This window comes from Zea mays, chromosome 6, assembly GCF_902167145.1.
Source record: "Zea mays cultivar B73 chromosome 6, Zm-B73-REFERENCE-NAM-5.0, whole genome shotgun sequence".
NCBI lineage: Eukaryota > Viridiplantae > Streptophyta > Magnoliopsida > Poales > Poaceae > Zea > Zea mays.
In genome coordinates this window covers 177,653,812-177,675,662 of record NC_050101.1, presented here as the reverse complement: position 1 = coordinate 177,675,662, position 21,851 = coordinate 177,653,812, and the positions used below count along the sequence as shown (strand labels likewise).

General features: G+C 49.5%; 4 protein-coding genes and 1 long non-coding RNA gene across 5 annotated transcripts; 2 read left to right on the top strand and 3 right to left on the bottom strand.

Moving 5' to 3' along the window:
- The first annotated feature begins 824 nt into the window (after window positions 1-824).
- LOC100281018 (uncharacterized) lies at window positions 825-1,719 on the top strand. The gene is made up of 2 exons (NM_001153937.2): window positions 825-1,241; window positions 1,348-1,719. Exons 1-2 carry the CDS (start codon window positions 973-975, stop codon window positions 1,367-1,369), a joined length of 291 nt encoding a protein of 96 aa, NP_001147409.1. The 5' UTR covers window positions 825-972; the 3' UTR covers window positions 1,370-1,719.
- Window positions 1,720-2,548: 829 nt separating this feature from the next.
- LOC103630773 (uncharacterized) lies at window positions 2,549-4,081 on the top strand. The gene is made up of 2 exons (XR_555223.4): window positions 2,549-2,946; window positions 3,278-4,081. It is a non-coding gene; the product is annotated as an uncharacterized lncRNA (long non-coding RNA).
- Window positions 4,082-6,215: 2,134 nt separating this feature from the next.
- On the bottom strand, window positions 6,216-7,682 carry LOC100285902 (uncharacterized). The gene has a single exon (NM_001158791.2). It carries the CDS (start codon window positions 7,333-7,335, stop codon window positions 6,607-6,609), a length of 729 nt encoding a protein of 242 aa, NP_001152263.2. The 5' UTR covers window positions 7,336-7,682; the 3' UTR covers window positions 6,216-6,606.
- A 2,743-nt stretch (window positions 7,683-10,425) lies between these two features.
- Window positions 10,426-13,757, bottom strand: LOC103630772 (uncharacterized). Its single transcript, XM_008651834.2, has one exon. It carries the CDS (start codon window positions 12,661-12,663, stop codon window positions 10,684-10,686), a length of 1,980 nt encoding a protein of 659 aa, XP_008650056.1. The 5' UTR covers window positions 12,664-13,757; the 3' UTR covers window positions 10,426-10,683.
- A 2,617-nt stretch (window positions 13,758-16,374) lies between these two features.
- LOC100274123 (DNA glycosylase superfamily protein) lies at window positions 16,375-17,732 on the bottom strand. The gene has a single exon (NM_001148501.1). It carries the CDS (start codon window positions 17,701-17,703, stop codon window positions 16,696-16,698), a length of 1,008 nt encoding a protein of 335 aa, NP_001141973.1. The 5' UTR covers window positions 17,704-17,732; the 3' UTR covers window positions 16,375-16,695.
- Between the last annotated feature and the right edge of the window lie 4,119 nt (window positions 17,733-21,851).

Sequence of the window (21,851 nt, the reverse complement as noted above, 5' to 3'; positions counted from 1 at the left end):
TGAGCTGTAAGTTGACAAAGCATGCATTTTCCGTAGTATGTAGTGTGTGTGTGTGCATGTTCCAACGCAAATCTATGGCTGCTGTGGCTATTGGCTAATACGGTGTATGTATACAGGTCATCTTTGCTAAATGTTCGATCCATCTCCACATGCAGCTAGTGACAATTGCCTCCTTCTGAATATTCATCAGTGTGAGACGAACATGCATGCATGCATCGGAGACGGAGAGATCAGTCTTTGGGTGCCTGGAGTTGGAAAAATGTCTGAACTTCTCAGCTGTGCAGAGAATATTTCAGCTCCTTGATTAATTTCTTGCGTTAGTTAACCAGCACCTTCACGAGTATGAGCATTTCATTGACCACGAGAGATCGATCGAGTATGGAAATCGACACGCACTGAGAGCTGAGGCAGCAAGAGAAGCGAGAGGTAGCTCTGAATCTTTTGGTCAGGACGACTCAAGGAGGAGCTAGGAGATAGAAGTAGAACAGATGCCAATACAAGCAGCCGGACCGCGACGTGACCGGAGCGGGGATGCGATAGAAAGGTCCGGAGTAGATGAGATGAGAATCTGAGATCCCCACTCCCAGGGGACAGAAATCTTTGTTCCCTTCCCAGCTGCTGTTGCTGCTGGCTCTCTCGCCGCCTCATCAGCTTTCAGCTGCATGCAGTGCAGCGTGTGGTGTGCCCCCGCCGGCATTATTCCTTCCCTCCTCTTGTCCTAGCTAGCTCCCCCCACTCTGATGAGATCGATGATGCGCCATGGTCCACCTCCCTCTTCATGACTCCATGTCCATGAGGCCTGCCGCCACGGCCACTTCGTCTTCTATAAATAGCAGCTCTTCCCACACCTCCTCCACTCATCAGCTCAGCATACACAACATCATCATCATCATCTTCTCGCTAGTCGAGCGAGCCCTTGTAGTTAATTAAGCTAGTCGATCGATCCAAGAGAAGAAGAAGCAGCAGACAGGAATGGCGTCGCTCTCGATGACGACGAGCGCAGCGGCCCGCGCGCAGTGGACGCCTAGGCAGAACAAGCTGTTCGAGCAGGCGCTGGCGGTGTACGACAAGGACACGCCCGACCGCTGGCACAACATCGCCTGCGCCGTCGGCGGCGGGAAGTCCGCGGACGACGTCAGGCGCTACTACGAGCTGCTGGAGGAGGACGTCGGCCACATCGAGTCCGGCAAGGTGCCCTTCCCCGCCTACCGCTACCCCGCCGGCTACGGGGCCGCCGACAGGTACGCATCCAACCGGCCGCCCGGACCGCCGGAGCAATGGCTAATCTTTTATCTCTTTCTTTCATTCAACACTCACTGATGCAAATTTGCATATGTGTATGTGCAGGCTGAAACAGCTGAAGATCTAGGAGGTCAATTGAACATATAGGACGAACGATCGATGATCCAGAAGATGCAAACATGTGTGTATATAGGATTAATGGGACAGTATCAGTATGCATGCAATGGTCCATGCTGCAAGTGCATGCAAGTGGTGTGTGAAAGCAAGAATCAGATTAGATGCATGCATATGCATGTGTTAATTTAGTAGTAATAATTGTAGTATGGGATGAGTCCTATGCTAGCCAGTCACGCGCGATCGACCGACCGACCCATCGATCTCCAATGCTTCTGTTCCCTCTCCCTCCTACTTGTCCACTTGTGTGTATATATAAATATTATGTATTTTTATTATTATATATACTCTGCCTGTTCTAAATTATGAGTCGTTCTAATTTTCTCAGAGTTAAAACAAATCAAATTTCATAAAATTCTTGATACAATTATAAAGACTTATGACATTAGACATATATACAATAATTGACAAAAAAATCTAATAATACTTATTTGGTACCATAAATGTTGTAATTTTATTATATAAATCTACTTAAATTTGAGGTGTTTTAACGTTTAAAATAACTTATAATTTAAGATGAAGAGTATATTGCCACTACAGCTGCGTCTATGTTCCATATCAATCAAGAAGGAAGAACTTTATATTGCTCGTTAATGCATTTCTATGACGGCCTCTTTGTTTTCCATGCAGTGAGTACGGCTACTAACTAAACATGGATAATTTTTTTAGGACTACAAAAACTTTGTCACGTAATTTACATAAGAGAAAAAGACAAAGTTTGGTCCATATTTTTAAGGAACAAACCACTCAAAAAAAAAACCTTGCAGCTAGAGGTTTATTCAGCAGGGATGATAAATCTGTGAAAACAAAATACTCCGAGACAACCCAATAGAGCAAAAATTTAAATCCTAGATGTGATTTATTTTTTAAATAAGGTACATTATATAAAAATAATACCTCATATATGATATTCATAAAAAACAATTGATAGAGCAAAAGACCTTAGAAAAAAAAGTATTATGAAAGTACTGCCGCCGGACAAATAAACCGCACAAAGCATTGCCTATCTGGGCCGGAGGTGCGCAGGGACCAGCCTGAGCAAGTCAGGCGCCAAACAGAGCGCGGCTCAAAAGGCCCACGACTCTAACACGTCGGTGTCATTCACCAGAACAGAGCCCATCGTCGGCAGCAACACGCACCGCAGTGGTTCCCGGACCGCCTGCCTCTCGCAGTTTCCCTCGCGCTCTCCGTGCTTCCATGTTCCATCTCGCTCGCTGCCAAGCCACCGCACTCCGAAGTCCGTGTGTTTTCCGGATTGTTGTGCTCGCGGAGCCGTGGCCTCGCACGACGGCACCAACCTCCGATCCGCCCACGCGACGCCCAGTGGCGGACCCACAGGGGGTCCGGGTGGGCCGGCGACGCCTCCGCAGCCGCCCCCGGCGTAGCCACGCCCGTCGTCGCCGAGGCCCGCCCGGTGATCCGATCGGGGCAGCGCTTGGTGTCTTGGAGACACCGTCTCGGATCGAAGCAAGGAAGAGCGGGGATCGATTTGTTGCCGGGCAGGCATCCTACTCCTCGTCCAACCGGTAGGTGAGTTCCGCATCCCGCATTATCCATGCCCGCCTTTAAATTTCTCTAGGAACACTAGCTAGGTCATTGCATCATCCATTGTCTGAGACTATGAGGCGTGGTTGCTATGGGTTTATTTGTTGATTATTATGGGAATATGACTGATGATGATTCGATTTCGAGTTCTTCCCCTCCTGATGGTGGTTCATGTGTTGGATTCATCGGCTTGCCGCGTTGCTGTTGCTGGTTTATTAATGGTACTCAGGGCTCAGGGGTACCAATTGGCTTGTTTCACACCTATGAATCTAGTTAAAATGTACACTGGAGCATGACCGCACGGTTGCTTTTGCAGGATAGTGTGACAACGAGGCCGCCAGGACATCTTGGATCTTAGGCTTGAGCATTATTATCTGAATTCCGCTCACAAATCACAACAATTGAACTACGGTTTGGGGCGTGAGAACCGAGAAAGTTACTCGTTTAAATCGGATGAAGAGTTTGAGATGAGGCAAGTTTCCAAACCAGGACGCTTCTCTACTAATTATTTCCAGAATCAAGTGTGTCGGTTGCATAATGCTTCGGCCACTCCCGCATCCCCGCTGACTGCGACAACCACATGCAATGACCCACCCCAGCCCAAAATTTAAAACGCCTGCGCAAAAAAAAAAAACGACTTGCCTACTTGTAGGAGCTCTCGCCTGGTAGCTCAATCCTGCAACAACTACTCCCATGCTACAGCCAAAGCCTCCACCCGGAGGGCCCTATGGGACGCCCTGCTTCCATGCTCCCATGCATGCCGTCCAGAAAACGGTGCAACAACACAAGCTGCTTGAGAAGAACAAGAAGCCCATCTCCATTATATTGCCGTCCTCCGGAAGCTGGTCAAAGCAGTCGGCCTGTGATGCAAGGCTGCTTTAGATATTGGCATGGTGCCCCCTATCCTAGAATGATTGTCATGCGTTAGAGACAACCATAACCCCCTCCCTGGTTTTCTCTGGTCTAAGCGTTTAGTCTGTGTGGTTGCTGTCCTTGGCCACCATGCGTGGCGTGCCAGGGCCTGCTATGAACTTTGGCCTACGTGCCATGAACTTCAAACTGTCTTTTGTGCTCTTGGTGCCCACCCTCGCCTATTGAATAACCCAAACCTATGTTTACCTATCGTAACGTGCGTGGTCTAGGCGATTCGGATAAGTGTACCGTTGTGTTCTGAATCTTCAAATTGATCGAGGATACCCAAGCACCATCCATTCCTGCGGCAGCACACTTTGTCCATAGAGTTTCGGTGTGCATTTTCACTATTACCGCGCGCCAGAGACAGTCCTTTATGATACAATCAATAGCATTAATGACTGTCACCGGTAGCTTCAAGGTGCACAAGCTAATGCCCACGCGAGAGCAAAGCTTTCACTCAGTTAACTCTGTGGATAGTCCCAGATTTTCATCTATGATGACCCCTGAGGGAGCCTAAGGCGAAACATGACTTATATATGATCCTTCGTCTTCATGGAACATACTTCGACGGTGGTCTATGGGTTAAATATGTTTTAAGGGTGTAATCTAGGTACACATAATTACTATACCCGACAAATACTAGTGCACTTACTTGGCATTGCAGACTGTAGCAGAGTACTGCAACTTGTAGTCTGCACGGTAACACAAACAGGGCCTAAACGAGGCAAACAGTTAAACAGTACTTCCTGGGCGTCATTGTGTCAGCTGAATAGTTGATTAGGTCTGAATTATCGTTGTCAGTCTCTTTGGCCGTACGTCCGTTTGCCACAAATGCTGGGACAGGGACTGCAGCGATCGCCAAACAGCTCTGAAACATCGCAGTACTGTGTGTAGGCACGGAGGAACAGCAAACAGCTCCTGATCCTTTCAACAGTTTCAGCGCTCTCAGCGTCATCCTGGGTTATTATTAAGACCTGACAGAAGTGCAGATGAGAAGACAAAACTTAACAGAGACTGATGGGACTGATCGATCATTCAGAAGCACCATGATGGGCTAAAGTTCAACAGCTGTGCACAAGTCCAGGGGCACTGAGTTCCGTGCCTGCCAGACACCAAAACTGACTGACCTTTGATAGGGAGAAATCATCACCTGCTTCTGCACATCAAATCGATGTTAAGCCCAACAAATGAGCTGAATAGTTGAAGAACACAGTAAATAACAGATGCATCTTTATCCAAATTTCCGAGGGCGAGGGGCCCAGCCTATTATTATCAGTAAGAAGACATATCTCTACTTTCTTTTCCCCACAGCAGTAACTTTTCTATGCCACAACTTGTTCCCTAATAGTACCGCCGCAGTAGGGTATGTTGTCGAAGAAAAAAAAATTCCAGTATCACATCTGGATGTAGGAGGTTTAGTGGTACTATGTGTTCTCCATGTCCTTTTCAACTGGTTTGGCAAAACTGCTGTCCAGATTTGGCGATTAGCTTTCGAATAAAACAGGACAAAAAGAAACCAGATTTGCGGACTCGTGCGCGAAACTGGAGCGAATGGTACCAGAGAACCAAAATCCTGTGATGCCACGTTTCTCATTATCCGTTTTTTTTTCTTCCTCTTTCATGGATTGCAATTTTCTTGGAGCGCAGCCGTTACATCCTTATCTGCCTCTCAACCGCCTCATCTCTTGCAGCATGGGCCTCCTCTCTTGCAGCATGGGCCTCACGATTTGATGAAACGAAATCCTTGTAAAATCCTTTAGCTTCTGGAAGGTAGAGTGATAGAGGCGAGTAAAGCATGCGACAGCAGCCATGTGAGTACGTGACCGGCCGGCCGCCCGTCTCGGACCAGACTGACATGGAGCTCCAGGCCTCCATTAATGGAATCAATCAGGTCTGGAAAATGACACTCCCTCCTCCATGCATGGCAGTAATGGGATGCAACTACAGCCAAGTACAGTCTAAATCTTAAGGCACTGCAGCAGGCAAGTACACCTCCAATTGAATGGCAAACACACACGCACGCGCAAAGACAAAGCAACGAGCATTTGATGCAACCTCCGAGTACGTCTCTCTAATGGCGTGCATGCAAGCGTTGTTCTCCAATCTCCACTGCATTCCATCCAGCCTTTTCTCCTCTAGAATATCCTAGCCACAGATGTTGGCTGCTACTCTCTAATTAGCAACTGGCAGAAGAGAACTCAAGATTATCATACCATTATATGGCCATTAGTTTATGCTGGGTTTCAAGCTTAACTAAATGGAAATGTTGCAATATTAGAAGGGAGGAGAGACCACCAGCTACACCCTCTAGTGATTAAGTGAAGATACGGAAGAATTTCAGAGCAAAGTAGAGAGATCTTATTAGATTGGTTAATCTTGCTGTCCGAGGGGGGGTCAAATGGCAACAAGGTAGCAGGAATGTAGCTACGAAGCATGCACAGTGCCTCTTCCTCCTTCCAATTGATCCCCCGAACTAGGAACAGAAGAAATCAAAGATGTGCAGACAAGAATGGTGAGGCAAAAGACAATGGTGAAAGAAGTGACTACAAAAAATGAAGGATAAGGTGAAACCCAAAAACGGAAGGGAAGAGAGGATAGGAGCCCTCCTTCACTTCCCTTGTTTAATCCCACACCTCTCGGAGCCCATAAAAAAATGAGGCGGGGGATTAAGCAAATGGTGGCGTGGCTGTGATGGTGCTGCTGACTGCTGAGCCTTGTCTCCCACCGTGGCTACTTCGGCTGCTGTTGGGGCTGTTGCTGCCCCTGCGGCGGCGGCAGGTGCGGCTGCTGCCTCCTGCCGGTGTGCTTGTTGTTGTGCATCCAGACCTTGAATACCTGGCGGCGCACGCCGACCTGGTCGCAGAAGTGCTGCACCAGCGCGTCGTCCTGCTTCTGCAACCGCCAGCCGAGGCGCTCCGCGAACGCCAGCATCTGCTCCTTCTGCTCCGGCGTGAACTTGGTCCGGAACCGCTTCCGCCGGACGTGGCCCTGCGCCTGCACGGCGGCGGCCCCGGACGGCGGGCCGCGCTCCTCGCTGGACGACTCGGTGGCGGTGCCGCCGCCGCCGCCGCTGGGCGTGCCGTGGTACGGGAACGGCGGCGGCGCGTAGTGCGGGTGGGGCGGAGGCAGGAGCAGCGGGACGCGAGAGGACGTCGCGGTCGCCGGGAGCATGAGTTGGTGGTGGCGGCGGCGCGCGTCGTCCTTGCGGTGGAAGCTGCGGTGGCAGCCGCATGCGGCGCACTTGAGACTGTCGCCGTCCCCGGGCATGAACTCCCCGCAGCCGTCGACGACGTGGCCGCCCAGCGCCGCCGCGTGGTTCCGCAGGCACTCGTGGTACCTCGCCTCGGCGGCGTGGTCCTGGTTCCCCGGGGCGGGGGTGGGGGCGGACGACGGCGCGGAGCTGGCGCCCATCTCCTCCGAGACGGGCTGCTCCTCCTCCTCCTGGCCCCTGAATTCCATCAGCGCATGCCTGCCCCTAGCTCCCTGCCGCCGCGACGAGTACCCGACGCCGTACGTGAGAGCGACGCCGCTCAAGAAGACCCGCTCCCCCACTATGTCGCAGGGGCTGCAGCCTGCTGGGGGCTTGGGGCGGCGTCGGGGTCCGCTGGCTGGTATAGTTGCTGCTGTGGGTAGCGTTAGCTATCAGTCTATCACTCGTATCCGTCTCGTCGTTTCGTCGGGGTTGGCTTTTGCGCTTTTGATCGCGTGTGGACCGTGGGAAAGGACCGGCGGAGGGAGGCTGAGCAGGCCGGCAGCGGAGGGAGGCGGCGTGACCGTGACCCCCTGCGGCGAGGCGAGTCGAGGGCGGTCCGCGGTGCAATGCATCGGCCGACAGCGGCAGGGGTGGGTGAACCCGTCCCGTCCCCATGCCACGGGGCCCCCAGACTTTAATGATGCAGCCGGCGAGAATTGGGCAGCGCGGCACGTACCGCTACGGCCACCGCCACTGTACCCACGGGCCCGGATTACGGGATTAGCCGATTAGGGACGTGTATCTACGGCGTACAGCGAGGCGTCCGGTCCGCCCTCTCTGAATCTGAATCTGTCCTCAGTATGGACGTCTTTGACTTTAACCACTTATATATACTCTGCCTTCCAAATGTTCGAGGAGACACTGATCGACCACTTTCGACCTGACTAAATCACACCAGTACGTTTAACTACATCCCACATCAGGCTGTGAAGTGCGTCCCTCGCTTATGTACTAGGTCAACTCACGTGCATTAGGCAAATTCATGATCCAACAACTAACCTCCTGCTATAAATTGCGATTCTGTTTTTTACGCAAATAACGTAAATAGTTTATAAAGATAGCATAAAAACTCGTCCAGCTATTAGACCACGTGCACATGCCCAAATTTTAGATGACATTCTTTTACCATTGCATGCGCGCGAAAATTGGATGACTCCATAAATATAAGATTGCTCCAACAAACATAAAACTAGGCTCGTTAGAACCAATTTATGATATTTACTGATACTAATTATGCTACACGTTCTATGTATTTATGCAAGTCGGTACACTGTGTAAAAATATGTTTTTTATTGCATGCGCATAAATTTAGGATGACATAAATATGCGATGAAAGGAAATTTATTGGCATGCATGGAAACAATAAAATCTTATTTTAAATGTTGCATTTCCTCCATAAATATATTATCGTTCTAACAGCCATGCAACTAAACTCGTTAAAACCAGTTTATAATATATAGTGATACTAATTATGATACACAATCTTGATATTTATGCAATACAGAACACTACATAAAAAATTGCCATGTGGTACGCTGGTAGACACATCTCTAAATTCGAGCGTAAATACCTTAAGTTTTAAGCATAAAACCCATCACTTATGTGCATAAATACCGAGCCATATAAGAGAGGTTGATAACTCTGACACGTTGTATTCACGATCATATTTTTTATGGTAGTCGAATGCAAGCGGTTTCTATTCTTATTCAGATCCAAAAAATATATGGTAGATCGTGAGAGTTTTCATTGCATGCGCGTAAATTTTGGATGATATTTTTGTTTTCACTGCACGCATGCAAAAAAAATAGGATGACATGATTCACAGCGGGCATAAATTCTTATACAAAGTCGTATAAATACATACACCATGTAGCATTGATAAAAAAAATCTAATATGGGTTCAACTAACAGCCCCCGTGGTAATTAGGGACAATTTTATGGGAAACAAAAAAATTGTATTCATCATCGTAAAAATCGTCACTAAAATGCATAAATAGTGTAAGTAGCAGGCATAAACCATAATCATTGATGGCGTAAACATGGATCAGATAGCTCGTCACCGGAGGACGATCCCGAGGTCGCCAGATCAAAGACGCCTCCACCACCGATCACGCCATCAGATCGAAGGTGGTCGTTGAAGGAGGACGCCCTCCGACGCGCCGCATCGGAGGAGATTGTTGTCTTTGGATGCACCAAAGACGTTCACCGCAGCCAACACCGCTCGTGCCTCGGAACGTCGTCGCCACCACCACCGATCACGCCTCGGGAGGTCGCGGTTGCCACCACCGCTCGCACCTCGGGAAGACACGGCCACCGTTGCTCGCGCCTAGGGCCGTCACGGCCGCCACGACACTTGCGTCTCGGGCCGCCACTCGCCAACATCGCCTAGGACCGCCACTCGGGCGTGTCCCGCTGCCATGCACTAGGTCAAACATTCCCACCCGTGTCAATCAAACCTCTGGTCAAACACCAAATCCCCCGCGTGGGGGATGCAAGCCATAAATTATAGCTTTGTTTTTTACGCAAATAGCGTAAATAGTTCACAAAATAGCGTAAATAGTTCACAACGATAGCATAAAAACCTCGCCGAGACAGTGGACCACGTCTACACGCTATTTTTATGATAGATCCAATAATTATGGCAGATCGTGGGAATTTTTATTGCATGCGCACAAATTTTAGATTACAATTTCGTTTTCACTGCATCCACACAAAAAATGGATGACTACATAAATATATGACCGCTCTAACAACAATGCATCTAGGCTCGTTAGAACCAGATTAGATATATACTGATAGTAATTATGCTTACGGTGTATGTATTTATGTAAATCGGTACATTGCGTAAAAATTTGTTTTCTGTCGCACGCACACAAATTTAGAATGGCAGTGATGTGCGATGAAACGAAATGGATTGACATGCATGAAAACAAAAAACTTATTTAAATGTTTTATTTCCTCCGTAAATATAGTATCGCTCAAACAATCATGCAATTAGCTTCGTCAGAACTAGTTTATGATATATGTTGATACTAATTATGCAACACGGTGTAGATATATATGTAATACGGTACATGCGTAAAGATCTGGCATGCGGTTCACTGACGGACGGATCTCCATGTTCGAGCATAAAAATCTTCGGTTTTGAGAGTAAACACATGCAAATATGAGCGTAAATACTGATCCAACACTTATGTGGTTCCTTATTTATGTAGATCCAAAAATTATGGCAGGTCGTGTGAGTTTTCACTGTATTCGCAAAATTTTGAATGACATTTTTGTTCACACAGCATACATGTAAAAATTGAATGATTGATATCGCGCAAAGCATAAATGATTATAGAAAGTTGCATAAATACATATATCTTACATCATAATTAATGAAAAATAATCCTAGTATAGCCTCAACCAGCCGTCGCATGCATAAACAAAGGATTGGAGGATGTCGTCGCTGAAGGACGCTGTCGAGACCACCGGATCGGAGGAGTTGGACACCGAAGGATGTCCGAACCGTCGTTGTCGCGTACCATAATTAGGGGTACCCAACACTCATGCTAAAGAAATGACTGCAAGCGAAGACGACGGCTCGCGCTCCCGAAGGCTTCGGTAGCCATGCCGGTCTCTCCGCCCTCTCCTTCCAGCCAACTAGCTCCGGACTTCGCCGCTGTCTCCTCCTCTTCGCCTCTCACCCCAGCCACCGATCCATCACAGTCGTCGTATCGTGTTTCAAAGACCAGTGAGAGCTTTCCGGCGGCCAGCATCTCCCTCGCCGCCCCACGGCGTAACTTGCCCGACGTCGTCTTGGGCACCACCCCACCGTCAACCAGCGCGACCAAACCAACCCTGACGCCTTCTTCCCGCCACACCGCTGCCCTTATGCCGTCGCACAGGCCCCTGTGATCGCCGACGCCGGCGCTTCCCTTCTGTAGCTCCGCGACGACGGCCACGACGCCGATCTGCGAACGTGACCACGGCGTCGACGACGACGTCGCGAAAGCTGCGACGCAGCCGCCTCTCAGGCGACCCGACGCGCTGCCGAAGGCCGCCGTCTCTACGTAATGCGTGTGCACGTGGCGCCGTCCTGCGTCGAGCGCGAGGACGTCGGCGCTCCGGCCGACGACGTACAGGTACCGCTCAGCCCCCCTGACTACGCCGCGGTCGCCCGTGCGCACGAAGCACGCGCCTGTCCGCCCCGGCACCCGCGCGCAGAACACCTCGCGGCTCGCCGACGGGTGGCCGAGGTACCCCGACGCGTTGCTCGGCGAGGACACCCATATCTCACCCTCCACGCCGTCCTCCACCGGTTCGCCTGTGCCCTCGTCCACGACGGCGATCTCGATCTCAGCCGGCACCTCGTTCGCCGCGGCCGGAGATAGCCTCGCCGACGGCAGGAGCTTCATGTAGGACGGGAGGCGATCAGATTCAGAGCACGCGCTCGGCCGCCACGCGGTGGACACGAAGGTGCAGTTCTCCGCGAGGCCGTAGGACGGCGAGACGGAGGCGGCGCGCAGGCCGTGGCAGCGGAACGCCTCCACGAACTCGCCGACGCGCGACTCGTAGATGGGCTCGTTGATGAGGATGAGGTTGCGCAGGCTGCCGAGCTGAAGCGGCCGCCGCCGCTGGCCGCGCCGGAGGACGAGCGGCAGCGCGAAGGACGGCACGGGCGTGCACGTGGCCCCGAACTCGGAGACGAGTTCGAGCCAGAGGTCAGGGCGCCGGACGAATGCGCCCGGGGCGGCAAGCACGCAGGTGGCGCCGGCGACGACGGTGAGGAGCAGGAACATGAGGCCGCAGTCGTGGTACTGCGGCAGCCACGACACGACGACGCTGCCGGGGTGCAGGTCGTAGGCCTTCCTCGCGGCCCGCACGTTGTGGGCCGCCGAGCCCGCGGTGACCACCACGGGCCTCGGGACGCCCGTCGCTCCGGAGGTATACTGGATCAGGTACACGTCGTCCGGCCCACAGCCCACGTACGGCGTCTGCGGCCCATCACACACGCGCTCCAGCTCGTCGACGGCCAGCCAGCGCAGGCTCCCCAGCATGGCAGCCAGGCGGGCGTTCTCGCCCCCGGCGACGGAAGAAGCGACCGCCTTGGCGACGGCGTCTATGTAACCGGCGTCGGCGACAGCGGCAGCCGGCCTGGCCTGCGACACGGCGCGCAGGAGGTGCGCGTGCGCGGGGCCGCTGAGCGTGGCCGGGTCGTCGGGGGGCACGACGGGTACCGCCGTGAGCCCCGCGCGCTGGCACGCGAAGAGCAGCTTGACGAGGCGGAGGCCCGGCGAGGCGAGCACGAGGACGGCGTCGCCCCGGCGGAGGCTGCCGGTGCCGGTGCCGGCGAGGAGGTTGCGCGCCATGCATGCGGCGGTGGCGTCGAGCTGCGCGTAAGTCAGCGCGGTGCGCGTCGACGCCGCGTCGTCGTCGGCCCAGACGAAGGCCGGCTTGGCGGCGAACGCCGGCAGCTTGGCCCACACGGGGAGGTAGCGGTCGACCACCGGCTGGTCTGGGTAGCACGCGTCGTAGTTCTCGGTGCACATGGCCGCGCGGGCGCGTGCTGTGCGGCTGGCTTCTTCTTCCGTTCTTGTCTCTCTCCCTCCCCCCACCCGGCGATTGCTATCTCGATCTCCTCCTCCTCCTCCTCCTCCTATAGCTGCCGAGCTGCGAGTGAAGGTGTGTGCTGTGTGCAGAGATATATAGAAGGTGTCGACGTGAGGTGATCGATGGTCCCTTTCTTGTAACTATTGATCCGCGCGCGTCTTGCATGCATGTTAACGTTGCGAATTGATCGTTGTTGTGCCACGATGCATTGCATGCATTATAGCAGATACATACGAAAATAAATGTTGGTGACGCGGATGAAAGCGAAGTGCAGCAGGTCATCAATTAGCAGCACACAGCGGGGTAGAATGTCATGTGCTTGCTGGTTTCTCCTTGGGTGTAACCGAGCAATGGTGGATATCTGAGAGCATATACCTCCCTCATCCCTGCATTATATTGCTCTGCACGCCAATCTATCTATCTGCCTTGTCTGTACATGCAATGCTAAATTACATGTTCAGATATGCATGAATGAACGAAATTAAGGCCAAGCAATTAAGTGAGCAGCTAGCTGGGTCTGGGTGCCGTACGAATCCGTCGATGCCAAGGAAACGGCTACCAGGATGCAGGACAAACGCGCTGGGCATCTCTTCGTATATTCGTGGCATCGCGCTCGGCTCATTTAGCTACGACTACACATATGCCCAGACAGCCGGCACGACACTACAAGGTACATACAATGGCATTGGCGCATTGCTATAGGGGTTGTCCCGGGATTTGTAAGAGGTTCAGTTTTTTGCAGGGATGTGAATGTGTTTTCTGCATTGAAAAAATAAACCAATATCCGATTTGTTTTTTTTTATTGTTGTATGGTCAGCAATATCTGGTTAACTATATCAGAGTTGCTAGGACAGAAGCTAGGAACTGATTTTGAATCGATTGATCGGTTCTGGGTTGCTAACAGACGTCACAACTCACAAGCTTACTAATATAATCTCCTTTGTCAGTTCTTTGGTCTGGCTGCATTTCACTTGATGCAATCGTGCAAATACGACCAGAACCAGAGGATTTACACGGAGCCGCACGACGGCACGCCACCAAACGAGCCGGCTGCATGTGTGTACGCTAAGGGCAGTAACATTGGCATATATAACAACTTGATCCGTTTAAGTTATAAGAAAAGTTAACATTTTTCAATTATAAGATGTTTTGACGTTTCCAGATACATAGTTTTGTCTATGCATTTAGCTATATAGTTTTGGCAATGCATTTAGCTATATATTATGTCTAGATATAAAGTAAAAGCTATACATACTTACATATATAAGGACATCTTATAATTCGAAATGAAGAAAGTATATCACGGTACAATTGATGAATCTCTCTCATTATCCACGTGTGAAAATTCTATTCCATGTGGATTGGAGGGAATTGTGATGTATTCAGGTGATTTTTTTTACTTACTATGGATTATGGATTTAAACCGACTCAAATTTCACCCAATCCACATGCCAACAAGCCCTAATAATAGATCTTGTTTGGATGTCCATATATTCGCCTCAACTCACGTGTGTTAAATGAGTTGATACAAAATATAGTTTAGATTCTACATCAATCCACCCCAATACACCGATAAAGAAAGTGGACATCCAAACAAGTTTATAGCTGGAAACTGGAAAGGCAAGCCACAACTCACCCTCAGCCCAGTGATCCGTCCTGTGGCGCCCTGCTTTCAGCACTGCAGCTGGGACTGGGAGGTGCTCCCGTAATCTTTGCCAACAATATTTTTTATAGCAATAAAGGGCGCTTTACATACATTAACACTCAAAATTAGCTAGGTAACAGTTAATGGTTACTAATTTTTAGCAGGGGTTCTTTTGATCCACCTGCGAATAAGTGATTGATAGTGAATTGATGATGCATATAATCTATCTCTACTATATTTAAGTGGGCATTTCCTACCACGTTTCCCTCCCACGCGCACTGCCAGAAAAATACAAAAAATAGGCACAGAACCTGGGGTTCAAATACCTACCCCTCTATCTCCCAAACTAGAATACATATTTGTTTGTGTTCTACAAAGATAGATACTGTAAATATTGTGAATATAGAGACCGTAGTAAGACATAGGCTACCGATTAGTTAACGCCTATTAGCAACTCTAAATCTGCTAATGGAACTAATAATTAGTAGGCATCCAGCTAATGATTGGTAGGTCTATTAGCAGACTTGTTTGGTCCACTAGTACTAATTTTGGTTGCTAATTTTTAGTGCTAATGGATCCAAACATGTCCAAAATTTTGTTTCGTGAAAGCTATGGAAACTACAAAAACACTCTATGCTTCCAGGAAACTATTTGGAAGGTTATGGAATAGCTTGTGAGGCAGGTAGCAGTAATGCTACCAGGATGGAGCCTGCTGTGCACACCAGCGAAGAAGACTCAGGGAGCTGATTTCCGAGCTGCAAGTCCGGCAATGATTTTTTGGCTAGGAAAGGTGAAGAATGACTGGGAGAGGCTGCTGTTTCAGAAGGAGCACAGCTTGGAGGTGAAAAGAGTTCCCTGAGGAGGCGAAACAGTTTCTGGCTGATGGCTCACCAATCCAACATATCAGGCAAATGAGTCAGCCTGTCAAGTTTGGATTTAGCTTCTGGAGCAGATTTGGACAGGTGTGCCCCACCTGAATGCTGTATTGGTTCTTGTCTTGCTTAATGCTAAGACTGGAGCAAGGCCCTAAAACTAAGAAAACAATAAATTTTTGCCAAGGATGGTTTACCGTGTGAATTCAACTAAAAAGGGGAAAGATAATGTCCAAAGAGTTATGTTCCTGTGGATTCATCAGATGTTTTTTTCATTTCCTAAACCGAAAGTCACCTAGTAGTTGGAAGGAGCTCCTGTGACATTCCTTAAAACCAACTGAGTGCTCGCAAAAGAAAACAAAACAGTGTGTGTGCAATGAAATCTTAAAACACGATAAACCGCAGAAAATTCTACATAACTGAATTTTGCTGGAACCCATTTTGCCGGCATTGTATCATACAGATCAACAGGAAAGCAGGGAACCCATTTTGCCAAAACAGAGGAACTTTTTATCAAAATTTCTGTTTCTTCGAAAACAAATGTTGAGCTGAGCAACAGGGAGGAGCTCTTGAAACATTCCATAAAAATACACATGTCCTAAAAAAAGAATGAGCGTGTAACAGAATATTGAAAACACAATAAACTGAATTTGACGGAACCTTTTTTGCCAGCATAGTGTCAAACAAATCAATAGGCAATCTTGAAAAGATCCAAAATGTAATAACTTCAATCAAAATTTCAGTTTCTTCGATAACTGATGTTATTTGAGTTTTCTATTACTGAAAGTCACAAGCAATTAGGAGGAGCTCTTTTAACATTCCCTAAAATGAACGTGTGCTCACCAAAAGAAAGTGCACGTGTAAAATAATATTAAAACGCAATAAAGCACAAAAGTTCTCGTAACTGGATTTTGGAAGAACCTATTTCACCGGTATTGCATCACACAGATCAATATGCAAGCTTGAAAAGTCTGGACGTAGTAATCAGAACTTATGTCTTTCCATAGGTGATGTTATTTTAGTTTCTAAAACCAAAAGTCCTGAGCAAACAATAGGAGCTCAATTTTGGTTAGATGGGTCTTGTGTTAAGCATGGAATAATTACATTGCTAACTTAACAACAGAGGGATTCTTGTGTTAAGCATGGTCTTAATCATTTTATCACAGGTGAACTACAAGCATGGAACAATTCCAGAAGGTTCTAAAATACCGCTAGGTGGATTTTACAATGTAAACAACAGCCAACCATGATCTTCACAGATTCTTGACACAGATAAACAACACAAACCAAATTGACAACTTAATAAGTTGGGCCCAAACCTCATTTCATATCCAATTCTACCCTCCTGCGGTTCCATTCCAGAACAACAACGTGTGGAGCTGACTATCAGATGCACAGAGTAACCATTGATTGATCTAAGACGGAGTAACTAATGAGTAGAAGTGATACCGAATTCACCCCATCCCTGGGAGCATCTGAAGGGGGTCGATCATTTGGATGACAGTCTGCTGTTGCTGTTGTTCTTGCTGCTGTAGCATACTCTGGCCGTCCGGCGAAGGGAAAGCAAGTGATCCAACAGGGATGGCTGGCGCCGGCTGGGGCACCTTGGATTCAATGAGCCGCCACATGTACCAAGCCCCAACTGAGCGATAGGGGCGCCACCGCTCGCACAGCTTGTCCATCTGCGACGGACGAGGCACGTCCTCGAGGGCGTAGAGCATCTGCACGCCCTTGCGCACGCCGAGGTCGGCGGAGGGGAGCACGTCGGGGCGCGCGAGAGAGAAGATCATGAACATGTGGACGCTCCAGGAGCCGATGCCCTTGACCATGGTGAGCATGGCGGCGAGGGAGCGGTCGTCCATGTTGACGATGGCGGCGTCGGAGAGGATCCCGGAGGCATACTTGCGGGCGAGGTCGTGGAGGTAGGAAGCCTTGCGCGGGGAGACCCCGATCTGGCGGAGCTGGTGCGGGGTGAGCGCGAGGACGGCATCGGGGGCCACGCAGGACTCGCCGCCGAGAAGCGCGAGGAAGCGGGAGTAGACGGAGGCGGCGGCCTTGAAGGCGAGCTGCTGGTACAGGATGGATCGGACGAGGGAGTGGAACGGGCGGTGCGGGCACTGGAACACGGGGGGCTCGTGCGCGTCGATGACGGCGGCGAGGGCGGGGTCCGCGGCGCGCAGGTAGCGGATGGCCACGCCCACCTCGCCGACTGCGGACAGGGGCCGGCCCGGGATCGAGAACGTCAGGCGGGGCTTCTTTGCCGGGTTACGGTCGGGCGATGGGTTCGTCACCTTCTTCTTGGGGCGCGAGGCCGCGGCGCTGGTGGTGCGGGAGGTGGAGGCAGCAGAGGCAGAGGCAGAGGCAGAGGCAGAGGCGGGGGGCGGCAACGCGGCGGAGGCGGGAGGCGACGGGAACGGGGAGAGAGGCTGGGGCTTGGGCTGGGAGAGGGATTGCTCGCCCATGGATGGAGGACGGAGGTTGGCTTGACTTCCGCCGGATTCTGGGTGGGATTGGGGGTGTTTGTGGTATTTCGGAGCTGGGCTTCGAACTAGTGACACCGGACTTCCGGAAACAAAATGACGGTATTTTTATAAAAAAGGTAAAGGGAATAATCTATAAATGTTTCTTTCAAAATAGTAGGCATGCGCATATGACACACGTAATCATAATGTCAGTGCCTTACGACGAGAAGAAAGAAAAGAAAAAATTAGACAAGAAGTACTACAATAAGAAGAAAGGTGGCGAGTCGCATATAGGACGAAAATGGGACTCTCACGATAGCTATACCGACTCATCCGACGAAGACGTCGTCAACATCGCTATCAACAAAGGTCTTCTCTTTCCCAACCTCGGCCACAAGTGCCTCATGACAAAAGTAAGAATGTATATTCTAGAGATATCCATAAATATACTTCTTCCGATGATAAGGGTAGCTCTAGTGAAAAGGATGATCATTTGTCTTCTCTTTTTGCAAACCTTACCATACAACAAAAGGAGAAAATTAATGAATTGATAAAAACCATTAACGAAAAGAATGAAATTTTGGAATGACAAGAAGACTTGCTCGTTAAGGAAAACAAGAAATTTGATAAGCTAAAAGTTATTTTTGCTCTTGAAGTTGAAAAATGCAAAAACTTGACTAAACAGCTAAATACATGCAATGATTCAATTTTTTGTCTTAGAACTGAGAATGTTAGTGAAAGGGAAATAGGGTTAACCTTTTCCTACAAATAATTTTGGTGGTTGAATGCCCAACATAAATATTGGACTAACTAGTTTGCTCTAGAATATATGATATACAGGTGCATAAAGGTTCAACACAAATCAATAAAAGATTGAAGAAATGGTTCAAAATCAAAAGGAGCAAGAAACCGAGTGTGCTCTGGTCTGGCGCACCGGACTGTCCGGTGTGCCACCGGATAGTGTCCGGTGCACCAGGACCGTACAACTCCAAACTCTCCACCCTCGGGTTTCTCAGAGCGCGCTCCGCTATAATTCACCGGACTGTCCGGTGCACTAGCGGAGCAACGGCTCGTCGGCGCAACGGTCGACTGCAAAAGCGCGGATCAGAGATACCATACATAAACAGTGCGTGCAGAAGTCATAGCAGTCGCCAGAGGCGCACCGGACAGTGAACAGTACCTGTCCGGTGCGGCACCGGACTGTCCGGTGCCACTAGAGGACAAAAGCCTTCAAAGGTCAGAAGCTCCCAAACCCTAACGGTTGGGTGACGTGGCTGGCGCACTGGACTGTCCGGTGCGCACATCGACAGCAGTCATCCCCAACGGCTATGTGGTGGTTGAGGGCTATAAATACCCCCCGACCACCACCGCTCCAAGCAACCCAAGCATTCCACACATTGTATTCAATACAAGAGCAATAGACTTCACTCCAAGACACAAATCAAAGCGATCGATCCACTCAAAGTCCCAAATTCAACTATAGCGCATTAGGGCTTGTAAGAGGATCACTTGTGTTTTTGTTGCTCTTGTTTGCTTGGTTGGCTTTATTTTCTTTTCCTTATTACTCTTAAGTGCTTTGTAAGCAAGGCAAGAGACACCAATTGTGTGTTGGTCCTTGCGGGGTCTAAGTGACCCGTGAGAAGTAAAGAAGAAAGCTCACTCGGTCTAAGTGACCGTTTGAGAGAGGGAAAAGGTTGAAAGAGACCCGGTCTTTGTGACCACCTCAACGGGACTAGGTTCTTTAGAACCGAACCTCGGTAAAACAAATCACTGTGTTCATCCACTTTATTTGTTGGTTGATTTGTTTTCCCCTATCTTTCGGACTTGATATCCGTTCTAACGCTAACCCCGGCTTGTAGTGTGTGCTTAAGTTTATAATTTTCAGATTCCGCCTATCCACCCCCCTCTAGGCGACTTTCAGTTAGTTTAATTGCTAAGATTGAGGAATTGAATTCTTGCAAACTACCTACATCTACCATTGAGCACGTTACTATTTGCACTAGATGTAGAGATGTTGACGTTAATGCGGTTAATGATCACCTTGCTATGATTAAAGAAAAAATGATCACATAGCTAAGTTGAACTCCAAAATTTCCAAGCATGAACTAGAAAATGAAAATTTTAAATTTGCTCGTACTATACTTTACAATGGGAGATGCCCTGGCATTAAGGATGGCGTTGGCTTTTAACCTGGGAGCCAAAGCAACATCAAACTTAATGCCCATAGAAACATAGAAACAGGATTTATAACTTCGTTAAGAGCAAGGCTCCCATGGTTCAAGATAGATAAGGTTACATTTTATATTCTGAAAACTATCCTGAGCATAAGATTAGAAGAATTCATGCTAAGAAATATCATCGTGCTGCTCATCATGCTTATATTTACAGTAATAAGGCTTCTAGCTCTAGGCATACAATTAATATTAAAATGCCTAATAAAAATATTGTTGATGCTTCAAATGAACATAGCATTTCATTTAAAACCTTTGATGCATCATTTGTTCCTACTAACAAATCTGGCAAAGTAGTTGCCAAATATGTTAGGGGGCAAACATTTTGTCCAAAGACTTGTGTTTGGGTACCCAAGGTGCTTGTTTCTAATGTGAAAGGACCCAAGACCGTTTGGGTACCTAAGGACAAGGCCTAAATTTGTGTTGTAGGTTTATGCATCCGGCGGAGCAAGTTGGATAATCGACAGCGGGTGCACAAACCACATGACAGGGGAGAAAAGAATGTTCTCATATGAGAAAAATGATGATCCACAAAGAACAATCACATTCGGGGATGGAAATCAAGGTTTGGTCAAAGGATTGGGCACACTTGCTATATCTCCTGACCATTCCATTTCTAATGTTTTTCTTGTAGAATCTTTAGGTTACAACTTGCTTTCTGCTTCTCAATTATGCAAAATGTGCTACAACTATTTATTTACTGATGTTGATGTTACGTCTTTAGAAGAAGTGATGATTCACTAGTGTCGGAGAGGAAATCTCCCCGGCCGGGTGGCGGATTGCACCCGCCCTAAATCCTAAAAAGAGGAGGGGCCTAAGCGTTTTGCTTGTTGCGAGACTGGTGGATCAACACACGGGAGCAAGCAAGGGTTTAGAGTGGTTCGGGCCGCCGAAGCGTAATACCCTACTCCACTGTGTGATGTATTGCTTTGGGAGCTTGTATGAACTTGTGAGTGTCTGCCTTATAACGCCGCATGCCTCCCCTTTTATAGCCAAAGGGGGGCATGCACAAAGGTACTGAGCCCCAACATGTGGGCCCAGGGACATAACGAATATTGTACTTGAAGCCACAATCGTGTGCTGTTGAGGCGATCTTCTAGCGCCCTGACACCCGAGATCTTCATATCCTCGGCGTGCAGGGGAGGCTTCTTGTAGAAGGGATGATGAGTACGGTGCACCGCTCGGCACGGGCGCACTGTTTGCCAACAGACCGATCAGACGTGCCGCCTGCTGGATGACCCTGATGCCACCTGCCATCAGATTGGACAGGACGCATTAAATGCTGGGAGGGCGCGTCGCCTGCTAGCGTGGTGGCAGGCGGCGCGTCCTTTCAGCAATAAATGCAGAGGCCGCTCGGCTTAGTGGGCTTTATGTCAGGCTTGGCCCGTTGGTTTATGTGTCGGGCCACAAGCCACGCGGCAGCAGTGGGCGGTCCGAGGACAAGGTCTGGACATGTGCCAGCACCGGACCCCTACCTACGCTGGGGTCCTCCTCGTCCCGGGACCTTGCCAACGCTGGGGCCTTCTAAGGGATCCGGCATACCTTCTTGGGGCCCTGGACATGTATGTATAGGGGTCTGGTGTTCTTCTGCGGGGGTCCGAATCTAGCGATGAACATCAGGATGTACTCCCTTTCCTTGTCACGCGACGCTCTTGGACCTGCCCATTGGGCGCCATTCTCTACGTGGTCTTAAGGCGTTGCACAGGTGCGGCGCCTTTATACAGTAGCAGAAGGTACCCCTGATTGAGGGTACTGACAGTGGCCCCCGGGCCCGCCTCAGGGGAGGAGGCGAGCCTGCAGGTGGGGCCAGAGTCTGATTGGCGATCTGCCTGCTGCTCTTGCGGGCCTGTTGGTGCAATTACTGTCGGTCCGCCTATGGCTATGCCGACTATCACGCCCGTTCCCACGGCTGACCTG